This window comes from Pseudonaja textilis, chromosome 3 (genome assembly GCF_049901715.1).
Source record: "Pseudonaja textilis isolate UNSWEBS1 chromosome 3, rPseTex1.2, whole genome shotgun sequence".
Classification (NCBI taxonomy): domain Eukaryota; kingdom Metazoa; phylum Chordata; class Lepidosauria; order Squamata; family Elapidae; genus Pseudonaja; species Pseudonaja textilis.
Window position 1 is genome coordinate 83,100,111 of NC_141992.1, and position 12,676 is coordinate 83,112,786.

Below are 12,676 nucleotides of genomic sequence, written 5' to 3' on the forward strand. Positions count from 1 at the left end.
TAGAGTAGTTATATATGGTCTGCTTCAAGGAATAAATGTTTTCCAAAGAAGCATTCTGCCTACTTTGTTATGGAAATAAGTGCTGTGTATGTCCAAAGAAATAAGAAAAACAATTTGAAGACAGTAGGAGTAGGATTCTGGAAAAGTATGCATTGCAAAAAAAGAGGAAATATGTCCAAAATAAATGAGTACTGATCAGATATTGACTGACTGCAGAAATGAATAATCTGTTATCAAAGCAGTTAAATGATATGGGTTGTTTACATAAAATGAATGAAACTGAAACTGAAAATCAACTGCATGAATGAAAAAGTGAAGAAGTTAAGAATGTTAATTTAAACTACTTTGACCTATTGTTATTCTTTTTTTCTTATCGAGACTTGAGATAAGAATTTTTTCAAACTCTTTTTCTGCACTCTGAATAATGTGGCATATTTCAAGTAGAACAATGCACCTGTGCCTGTGAAAAATGATGATCATTAGCATCACATTAGAAAGCCAACTTCAAAAATCCATACAGCAAACCTAAAGGAAGATCCTTTAAAATGGCGTTATTAGAGTGCCAGTTTTCACGGAGCAAGCTCATAGGATAATCATGTTTGGCATACTGTCTAAGTTGACAGTATGTGCTTAGCTAACCCGTGAACCTGATGAATGGATGTGGACAGGCTTGCTGTGATTATGGTTTGTTTGGGTCCCTGTCTGATATCCATCTGATAGATCTTTCTAAGCAAGTCTGAGTTTGTACTGATGTTTGGTTAAAAAAGAAAGCGGCTGCAGCAGTCACAGTTCAGCACATAAGGGAAGAATAAGCTTCATTAAACCAACAAAGGAGTCAACAGGGTCTGACAGAAGAAGTATCTCACCACAAGGAAAAGACTCAGGAATAAACCCAGAGGAAGACAATAATAATGAAAAACTAGACACATGCGAGACATTATTTTTCATGTCCCATAGAAGAAACCGTCTCTGAATTTCCAGAACAGTTCCATCAATAAATCTTACCTTCAGAAAGAAATTGACAAGATATGTCATTAAAGTCTGATTACTAAGTTAATTAAACTATGAGCTGGATGGTGTGGTAATGAACTGGTTAGATAGCCAGCTTAAAAACCAGACTAGAAAAACTGTAATTTATTTATTAAATTTATTGGCTGTCATCTTACCATAGGGTAACTCTGATCAATAACTGGAGGTAAGAATCAGTGAGGCATCAAAAGATTGAGTCCTGTAGCCTTCAATATTTTTTATAACAACCTGGATGAAAAGCTGAAAGGAATGCTGAGTAGATTTGAGGTGACATAAATAGGGATAGCTAATCACCTAAAATAAAACAATTAAAAGAAGCTTTGCTTGACTGGAAAGCACTTCCCTATGAACTCACCCAAGTTGGACAGGACTAAATGGTTAAAAAGAAACAAAATTATCTAAAATGCAGAAATAAAATTCAAAACAATTTGTGGTAGATTAGAAAATAACAGTCTGAAGTTTAACGAAAATACCTTGAAAAATATAATTGTGCGCAAATCCACTTAGGGTTAGAGTTAGTCCCCATGAATTCAGAGAGGAAAATGGACACATTGCCATTTGGAGCACCTGGGTATGCTTAGCAGGGCACTGACTTTTCTAGCCTGCCTTAACTACATATCCTGCTAAAATACTTTGGAAAATCCATTGGGGAACAAATCCATTTAGGGTTAAAGTTAGGTCTCGATGAATTTAGAGAGCAAAATGGATATCACCAATGAATTTGGAGTGCACTGGTATGCTTAGGAGTGCGGTGACTTCGAGCCTGCCTTATCTGTTTTGTAATAAAATACATGGGAAAATCCCATTAGGGGGCAAATGCATTTAGAGCTCAGGTTAGGTCTCCATAAATTCAGACTGCAACATGGAGATCTCCAACAGATTCCCAGCACATGGGTATGCTTAGGATGGCGATGACTTTTCAACCCTCCCTGCCTGTGGAACATCATCCCAGCATAAATAAGATTGATCCTTCATTGAAACTCTTTCAAAAAGCCCTGAAGGGATGGCCCTGGAGACCCCAGGGTGATTTTCAGGGGTGGAATCCGTCAGGGTTAACTACCAGTTCGGTGATTTACGATGTGTTTCCCTGCATGCTGCGCTCGCGCGCCTGAAAATCGTCATCAGCACGCTGCATGCAGGGAAGCAGCTATTCAAAAAGCACTTTTTTCCTGCTTTTTAAACTGCAGCTGTGCCTCGCACGGCAGTTGAAGTTGAAAAAACAGGAAATAAAGTTGAAAAAACAGGAAATAAAAGTTGAAGTTGAAAAAACAGGAAATAAACAGGAAATAAATTCGCCTGGGTGGGCAAAAAACATCAGCAGACATAGAACCGGTTCTATGTCTGCTGCTCTTCAGAGCTACCGGTTCTACAGAGTTGGACAGAACTGGTAGAAATCCCTCCCTGGTGACATGGAACCCATCAAATGGTTGGTTTTACTGTTGTTGCCAGGGAGGATGTGGGTTTCTGGTATTTTGTATTGTGGTTTTATTTTTGTATGTCACCTGGAATAACTGGGAGTAGTTGGGCAGCCTTATAATTCTTAAATAATGAATGAATAAATAATACATAAATTATAAGCAAGTACAATAAATTTGCCTTTATCTGAAATAGCCTGTCTTTTTGAATTATTGTATTGAAGAAATGCCACTGAGGAGAGATCTGGTCTCACTAAGGATGACAATGATGTCTCAGTTCTTCTAGAAGACTGCTAAACTGCTGTCTCTAGTGCTTCCAGAAGTAATGTACAACAAAACCATCACCTTCTGAGATGAACTGCAAACGTTAGAAACTAAGAATGTGTTCTGGCATTTACTGATAATGCACCTTTGCAGTTTCTAATAAGCGCCTCTCGCCACTATTTTTATAGTCAAGGACTGTCAGTGAGACAAATGTCTCCACTACCTCTGTCCATTAGGGATATAATTTGGTATGTGAAGTGACCTGATTGCCAAATACATTTCCTGCAGCAGTGGAGATGGTTGGCAGGCCTTCACAGGGGCTGTGTCTGAGCTTTGGGATCAGTTTAAGTGCCAACTTAGTCTCAAAGCACATAGCAGATCTGTGTTTTATTCTCCAGCTAAAGAAGGAAAAGTCCTGCACACGTTTCTACCAGACAGTGCAAGAATATTGAAGGAAGTAACCGATCCCATCTGTTGTTCCTGTCTCATTGCGATCTATCTAGATATGAGTGGCTATTTGACCATCACAAAGAAGAGCATCAGAAGAATGAACTTCGATGCTTAATTTTTCAAAGGCTCATACAGCGTTGTCTGGTTTCAATTTCTGGGTGCAACATTTTCACCCAGAATAACTAGCACATGCTGGCCATTACACACCCAGAGACAAATCCTGCTTGCATTTTTAAAAAAATATGTAGACATGCTTAGATCACATACATTTTATTCCATCAATTCTGCGCAATTTATACCCTATAAATTCCTTCAGGGAAAGTTTCATCATTCCTAATAGAATGCCATGAATGTTTCCTCTTAAACCTCAGTCACTTTTGTATATTTTTCATCAATGAAATGGCAAGCGATTAAGTATTTCTAGTGATGACAAGAGACTCTCAAAAGGAAATCCACATGCATAGATTATTACCCTTTCCGTTCATTTAACTATAATCCTTAATCTACATCTGGTTTCAGATATGTCAAGGGTGTATTATTGAAAAGATAACTAAAACTAAAGGTCCTACTCAATATATTTCCAATTTACTACCTTATCTTTAGGAAAAAAACATGAAGGGGAAAATATTACAGTATAACGTTTCTGTATTGGTATCCAGAGTTTACAATTCAGTTTAACATTCAGAAGTCTGTAAAGGATTGGTATGGCTAACGCTGCTAGTTTCCCTTACTGATTAAAGGTACTGTTCATGATTTTGTTGCCAGAACTGAAGGATGATGGTTTTTGAGTTCCCCTTTGTCCAACTGTTTTCCATCCAGTTACTTCAGATTATTTGCATTTGCCTTTTTGGATGAATATAATTTAATATTTTCATCCATTATTTTTTTTCCACTCCTTATTTAACACAATTTGTGGTACTCAACTACATTCTCTAGTGTACCGGATATATTCTGTGTTCAGAAATGGGCAACCTTTGTAAATAAGAAAAAAAAAGGCACTCTTTCAAAGCTAGTATTGGGCAAATGAGAATGAGGATGGTTTAGGGGGATGCCCTTAATGCATGCTTATTTGGAAATAGTTCAGGGATACTTGCTTATAGTTAAAGATGTCTGACATTAGAAAAATGATCAATACAATGAATACTGTGTGCATTTGGAGGAGATATTTTGTGGTTCATAGTACTGTAGACAATTGTCACTGATTAAATTTATTTTGTGTGCTTATACATTAACAAAATAACTAGTTTGTTTTCTCAGAAGGGCAATTTGACCTGGAATTATGCTGGGAGTGGGGAATGGAAAGAACTGCTGGCAAAGCATCAATGAATCTAGCTGTTTGATTATGTCAAGTGCAATCTATTTGTTTAGGGTTATACTAGAATGGTGTTAACTAAGTCAAGCTGTTGCATGTGTTCTTCTGATCTCATGTATGTGTTTGTGGAACCGAGGGTGGTAAAGCTAAGGATGTATTGCATAGACTTCTGTATTAAAGACAGATATTTTTTTTTGCACAAATGTGGAAAGGACCTAATCTCCCCCAGACGAGTTAATTATACACAAAATACTGGAATGTGTGGAAATGGATATGCTTACATTAGAAATGAAAGAGAAGAACTCCTAATATTATGCAATATGGCGTAAATGGTATGAACGGTTAGAGAATAGATAGAAAAAGTAAGAAGATTAGATTAATGTAACTAATTTAAGAGGCCTTAAGAGAGATAGACACATAGAATATAAGGTATATAAGTTAGAAATAAATACAGATAGATATAATAGATATGTGTTGATGTATATAAAGAAAAGAGGTATATAATAAGATTTATACGATATATATATATTTGTTGATGCCAATGCACTGTTAAAAATATGAATGAGATTTGTATTTGTGGAAAATATAATACAAATCTATTTTAAAAAAATAAAGACAGATGTTTCTCTTTCATGGTAGGTGGGCTATCTGAACCAATGGAATGATCCACTAGTATCTTGAAGATCTGGTAGAGCATGAATGCCACCCGTCTGGCAGACATTCATCTCTGACAAAATTGATCACTTTCAAAGAGCTTCCGATGTTTCAGTCCTTTTTTTAATATTTATAGTTCACTTGTTTAACTATATCGTATAGGAAGCCATAAATTCACTGACCTTTTGTTTAATTTCTTCCATGCCTATACCACCTTGTCATTCCCTCTCACTTCTCCATTCAAAATAAATCTTCCCTAAAGGCAATGTTTTTTTTTTTTAAATCAGTCTAATTTAAAGCCCTGGGATTTTCCTAATAAAACTAACCAGATCTGATCCTGCTTAATTTTTTTCTTCCAAGTCATTTAGATCTAGCTATCTGTAGCTTTGGAATCCAAGCTTGGTATCTTTGAACATATAAAACAAAATCAGAAAAAGACAAAGTATAAATAATCTAGTGCTCTTTAGTGGCCATGGCCAGCAACTTTGGAAGAGCTTCAAGGCTCTTCCAAAGTTGCTGGTGATACTGTATCCCAATTGTAAAAAGAAAAATTTAAATGTACAATAAGCAATCACATTAACTGTATTTTGGTAATTAAAACCTAATTACATTCCAATTATAGTTTTTGGCTCAGCTCTGTCTGTAGCATGTCATTCAAACACCAAGGGTAGCTCTGTTCAGAAAAGATAGTGCATGCCTGATCTAGCTTATGCATTATGAAGCATCACTGTCTAAGGCCACAGTGAACTGCAATACTCTACAGTTTCCAAAATTACCTTTGTAGATTTATTGCTTAACTGATATTGGTCAGAAGAGATAGCTCTAATTGGTTTTACTAAATCCAGCATTAGATATAGCTCCTCACATAGTAACTAACACAACTATGATTTGTGGAAAGCCAACATAATTTGACATATGTTTACAGAGGCCAAATGGAACGTAACTCAGATTAGCGAGATGGTTCACTGACTGCCAATTTGATTCAATCTCATAGTTGCCGGAGGATAGAGGTTTCAGAACAAAGTCAAAAAAAGAAGGAATATCATTGTTACAGGTCCCATCTATGAAGGAGTGATATCTGATGTGACACAGAAAGAAGCCTTTCTACTGTGGCACCCACTCTTCAGAACATCATTCTCCCAGAGTTTAGATTGGCCTCAACTAGCCTTTAGGGAAGTCCTCAATATATGGCTTTGGCATTGTGCTTGGAGGTCAGACAGTAGTGGAGATCTTCTTCAGAAGTTATATACTGAATTTGATGTAGTGACTTATTGGGCTACTGATTTTTTTTTTTCAAATGTGATTTTTATTGATAGTTTTGCAGGTCGATTTAGCTTGTTTTCATTGTTTTTAAATTGATATGATCTGCTCAAAATGACTTAGATAAGACAGGTGGCCATACAAATAAAATAAATAACATAAAATATACATTCAAAGGACACGGGGGCATGAAAGAGTTCCAGGCAAAGCAGATGTGAAGAAAGGAATGAGGAATGAAAGTGTGAACTTACTCAGTTTTTTCATGCAATCTCGAAGCCTGGTTTCCAAACTGAGGACGCGTTGATGTAGCTCCTCATAATCGTAAGCGCCAATTTCCTCTTGGATTCCAGTAAGTACTGAAGACAGGTTTCTAATCTCCTCTTTGAACTGGGTGATTAACTTGGCATCCGTCTTGTACTGCTCCAGAACTGGTATCAGTGGTAGAAGATCATCCATCTTTTCCTTCAATTCCTGTGAAAAAGCAGTCGAGTGTGCATTAGGGAAGTGTAAAAAGTGTCCTGCCCTCTAAATTCCTTAATGAGATGCTGTTAGGCTTATTTTCAAATCCACTCTTGTGATTTTTATTGATCTTGGTATAAAAACGATGATTACCGTCCTGTGAGACAGTTAGGGAGCTAAGAACAAATGGCTTCAAGCTTGGAGTAGTAGAACATATGAAGTACTCAATTTTTATCTTACTTAAAATAAATCACTTTCTTTTAAGTCAAGCCTTTTCCGCTACTATAAGATCCAAAGCATTTTAAGGACAACTTGCCTGATCAGAACAGACCTTTTATCACATGACTGACTACTTATGCCAGCGTTTATTCTTGAACTAGATTGCAATTGTCATTCTACGAAAGTAAGACAAAAGATAGAAGAACTGCATCTTTAAACAGCTCACAAGACTATTTCAATGAGAAAAAGCTTTGCAATCAAGCATGTGGCTTGGTTTACTAATAAAGTATTTCGATTTTTCAATTTTCTGGATTAATTCCTACTTCTCAACTGCCATTAAAAGTAGTCTTCAAAGTATCCCATAGCTATTTTGCTGGTACTTTATAATTTGGGGTGTGTTTGTGTGTGGTGGCATTAAAAACCGGCATTTAATGAGTTTCATCAATCATTTTGAAAGGCTTTTGAGAAGTGCTTCAGGAATAGTCACACTGTTCTGTTTTCCACTCGGTGTAACTAATTCCTGTCAGCTTCAGCTGCTGGTGTGCTTTTTGAAATTGTATTTGGAATTGAGTTGCTAGAGAATGACTGTGTTATGAATCTCAGTCTTGGTGCTTTTAGATCTGTCAATGACACTGCTTGCAGTACTCATTTGATGGGTGCAAAATTAGCATTCATTAGAAGGACCGCTTTGGGATTACTGAATGAAATCCCTTTATCACTGTTAAGATCTATGGAGGATTTTATGAATAGCATTTATAATTAAAACAGCATCTCTGTGCTGTTGTTATAGTTACATTTTAAGGGAGTGGAAATTGGATAGGATTTCCACAACAGGGTATATCAGAAGCACAGAAAGTAGCAGGTAAACACTTTGAATGGGTTAGTGTTAATGATCTGAGGAGCACTTGAACATTCTTGTTTAGGATAGATGCTGAGAGAGCTGAGATACACCTGAAAGAGCAAAACTATAATACAAAATTAGGTAAAGCTAGCAAAACACACTCTCTCACCTATTATGTTCAATGTTATCTTTATTTCATGTAAAGCTTCTGTTGAGGGAAAAGAGTACACACACAGTTTTCAACAGAATCTAAAATAAAGCATAGAATTCATGTTTTGGGGGGGAGGATGGGGAGAAGAAAGAAATTCCTCCTTTGGCATCCAAATATTTAGAGAGAAATGGAATAGTTAAATGGACAGAGGTTGTGACTTTATGATGGAAGGCCCACCCTTTTTTCATATGCCTACCGTTTTTACTTTTTTTGCCTCCCTTTTGGTTGCCCCTGAAACGAAAAAGGATATGGGCTACAAAGATCAAAACCCACCACGAGTAACAGATTCATTTTTGCTCACAACACTTGGCATGATGAGGCAGCTACCAGAAATAGGGAACCTGCAGTGAGAGCTGAATTCTACCTAATGTGATCTCTGTTACAATTCCTTCAGTCAAAATACACAACATTTTTTTGTGCTGAGGGCAATATTTGGTTGTTGACTAGCAAACCTGAGTCTGAACAATGAACAAGGTTGAGATAAAGATGTGAGCAAAATCAGAACAAAAAAACCCCAAGCCAGATATGAAAAAACCCAAGTTGAATTCACTTTTAAATTCAATTAACTAAGTCCAGTTAATAATACTTCATACATACCTGACAATTTGACCATGTTAAAAGTTATCGCTCGATGATAATATTTAGAAGCGTTTGGGTATGGGCAGACAAGAGTTTTGTGGGCTAGATGTGGCTATCCACCATGAGAACACTCTAAATTATTCTATCATTATGCTTGTGTTAGTCCATCACAGGCATTTAAATTGTTATTATCAATCCATGAGCTTTGGTTTATAGTTCAAAAGGCCAGCTTGTATTTTGCCTCTCCAGAAAAATGGTGGCTATTGCCTCCAAAAAGAGAAACACAGCCAAAAACCAGTTATTAAAGCAGTTAATTTGGTGAGCTGATCTTCTCTTTTCTGCAGGAATAAGCACCCAAGCATTGGCTACAGGATATATGTGATGTTAGGTACCTCTTTGTATTAAAGACTGACATCTCTTTCCTGTACATACTTTCACCTAACGAAAAGTGACTTTCATGAAAGAAGCTACTGTGTTCTACAGAAATTGTCATGGTGGAGAAAGGAAGAAGGAGAAGGTGGGAAGTTTTCAGCTATTGACTTTCTGCTTCCATATCCTTGCCATTAAATTATACAGCATGTTGAAAGATGGTGATTTCTCTTGTTTTGCCCTTATTTCTATGTGGTTTAGTCTCATTTTTCCAGTCTGCGGCTGTCATGTGAACACATATATAAACTAGACGGAAACCTACTGGCACTAGTCTAATTCAAAAACTCTGGAGGCACCATTATTTTCATGGCATCATGTCCAATAAGGATAATAGAAAGCTTTACTAGAGGAAAAAAAATGACAATCATTTTTTGTCAGAGTATATTCATAGAGTATGGTAACAAGGCCAGCCAATGAATAGGTATAGCAATTAAGTCAGCCAATGAGGACTGTTTCGGAAACTGAAACTAGAAGTAGCCTAGGCTGGAAACTGAAACTAAAAGTAGCTTAAGCGTGGCTCTACGTTCAGCTCTGCAGCTATGTTGAGCTCTGAATCTGACTATTGAAAATGAAACTGCTTCTCTCCTCGGCTGTATATAATGCTTGCCTGCTGAACTAAAGTGAAACCAATGTGTGTTTCTGAGCTGCTGAGTTGCTGCTGAAGCTCTGAACTTGTAACACGTCTACTTCTGTCTGAGTTTGCTCCATGTTGGAGAAATCTATAATCTACAAAATCTACTTATTATATTTACAAAGACATTAAATGAAGCATCAGCCATCTGTGTTTATTTTTCTGGCGCTGAATTAACATTGCAAAACTCTGAACACTTTTAGCTCAGATTCAGTAAACAGCTGCAGCGATGTGGGAAAAGGCATCAGTATTCCTTACAAAACTCCTTTCCCTTTCCATCTTCGAGGAACTCCTCCTGAAAGTCCTAAAAGCTTCTTTCACTGCAAGTTTTATCATTGTCTCTTCCCAAAGAATGTATATTCCATCCAAGGTCATGAGTTCCATTTTTCCAAATTGTGTTCTAATTCTGAGGAGGAAATTAAATCAGATTAACTTCAGAATTGCCCATATTGTATAGAACTCTTTTCAAGACCCCTAAATTACGTAAATGGCTTTTGCCCACTTTTAAAAGAAGCAGATATTGTAAAATTGGTATTGTACTCCCTGAAGAGATTTACCTTATGAGGGTTGTTAACATTGTATCATATCGCACATTGATAATGGTGACTGTGTTAAAAGCACATTTAAATTAATTATATTTACCTCTTTACCTTAATAAAATCTATTTTCTAACATTCATTTGGGAAACATTAGCATGAGTGGGGAGTCCATAGGTAAAGCTGAAGTGGATGTATTTCACACACCTAATTTAGAAAGACTGAAATTGCAGTGCTAAATTACAAGCAGAAATGTTATTATAATGAATGCATTAGAGGAAACTGAGCTCCTTTTGCAACTTCTAATTTTATACTCATGAGAAAAAAAAAATCCATTTACTTCAGCTGCCCAGAAATTTTGAGCAAGAATGGTTTGGAAAAGACGAATTGGGACGAAGTGTTTTATTAGAGAGAGTATCATAAACTCAGCCCTTTGCAAATGGACATTAAATTCTCTTTCTGTTCTAGAGAACTTAATTTATGAATGCAGTTCCACCACTACATAAGTCAATGAATTTTTCCCCCAGCGTTGACTTCAATATGCTTACAGGATTTTTGTACAGATAAAAGGCAAGATTTGTAGATTTTTATCTAATTCTCAGACTGTTCTTTCTGGAATAAATCTAAGGTATCTCCATATAGTAAATGTGTTTAATCTTATATCTTTAAAAAAAACCAAACAAACATGAAAGATATGGACCTATTCCTATAGATATTATCCTTGGGTTATAATGGCAACTGGGACCAGAAGTTCAGCTGCTAAGCAATGGGATTTTTAAAGTGAGATATTATGTGACTGCATCCCTCAGTCCAATTTGCCATTATAAGCCCAGGACCATCTGGACTGTTAATTGGAAAGAAGTGGGAGCCTTAGCAAGCAGGCCAGTGAGTATTAGGTGCCACAGGCAGGCACCGTGGAGTGCAGGCAAGTATGTTGGTGCTGTGGGAAAGCGCTAGGGAATGTGGGTGGATGAAAAAGTGGCAGGAGCAGGAACAACTTCTGACTTCCTTCCAGCTTCCCCAATGACTTTGCTTGTGGAAAGCTGTCAGAGAGTATAAGGAAATCGCAATTATGTGACTATGGCTCATGTGATGTCATAAGACAGGTGATCATGTGACCGTAGGTATTCTATGATGGCTGAAACTCCAAAGTCTAGTTGTTTGTCACCTTCATTTAATACTGACATAATTTTGAATACTCGCTGAATGAGTGGTTATAACCTGTGGATTACCTGTATCTGTCTTTCTTTATAGACTTCAGTAAAGCATATGAATTAGGGTGAATGCAAAACCTTAGAAACTGCAAATAGAATGCCCAACCCTCACTTACGAGTAAGTTCATTTAAGTGGAAACTTTGGAACATTGTGAATCATTTCTTTCCAGGTTTCTTACCACCTGAACATAGTTGCCATTTATGAGATAAGCTAACCAATGGCCTATCTTCCTATCTCTTGATGTCTAATTTTTCCTTCCACTATTCTTCTACCCTCCTCACAATCTCTCACAACTTCAATTGTACCAGGATTTTCAAAAATCTACAGAATATTTGATGACATATCCACACTTCAATAAATGTACATAATGTGTTTCCTTTCAGAAAACAAACCCTGAGATTCCACTAAGTATCATCCAAATTGGGGGAAATTACCTCAAACTACAGAGGGAGAACTTTGTTCAGCAATTTGAAAAATTTTCAGGCAATAGTTGTTAATTGGATTCCACCCTTCAGGTCCCAATGGATGAATTCTTAACTGTATGAATATTAGGGCCCATGATGGTTAAGAATTCTTCTAGTCTATAAGGAATTGCATGCAAATGAGAGAAGGTCATCCATGTACTTTAGTGAGTAAACAGCCATAGAAGGACTGGGGTGCTTTACCAGGGGTGGGATTCTACTGGTTCTGTCCACCTCTGTAGAACCGGTTGTTCTGAAGAGCAGCAGACATAGAACCGGTTCTATGTCTGCTGCTGTTGTGGCCCACCCGCCTGCCCGGGCTCTTATCTGACCTTTATTTCCTGCTTTTTCAACTGCAGCTGCTTTGTGCGACACAGCTGCAGTTGAAAAAGCAGGAAAAAAAGGGCTTTTCCAACCGCTGCGCACTTGCACGCAGTGCTGCTCAGCTGTCCGGGCAGCTCCGCAGGTTGTAAATTGCGCATGCGCACACAACGCTAATAGACAGAACCAGTAGTTATACCAGTCGGATCCCATCCCTGTGCTTTACTCTTCCTTATTTAGTATAGAAACCAAGCAGATTGGTTTCCACTCCACACTCAGCCCACAATTTAGTGAGGTCCTGGAGGTGAAGTGGAGGCTCTTGTCTCTGGTTGGAAATTTTTGCCTCCTGTTCTCCAGGTGCCAGTAGAGGGACTGCTGTTCTCCAGTCTT

The 12,676-nt window shown here is 37.3% G+C and overlaps 1 protein-coding gene across 2 annotated transcripts in view; it reads right to left on the bottom strand.

Annotated features, from left to right (window-relative positions):
• Window positions 1–12,676, bottom strand: part of OLFM3 (olfactomedin 3) — a 204,002-nt gene that overhangs the window by 11,917 nt on the left and 179,409 nt on the right. For both annotated transcript variants that reach the window (XM_087930267.1, XM_026700128.2), the window contains exon 4: window positions 6,636–6,855. In XM_087930267.1, coding sequence (XP_087786393.1) covers window positions 6,636–6,855 — 220 coding nt within the window. The remainder of the gene's footprint in view (window positions 1–6,635; window positions 6,856–12,676) is intronic.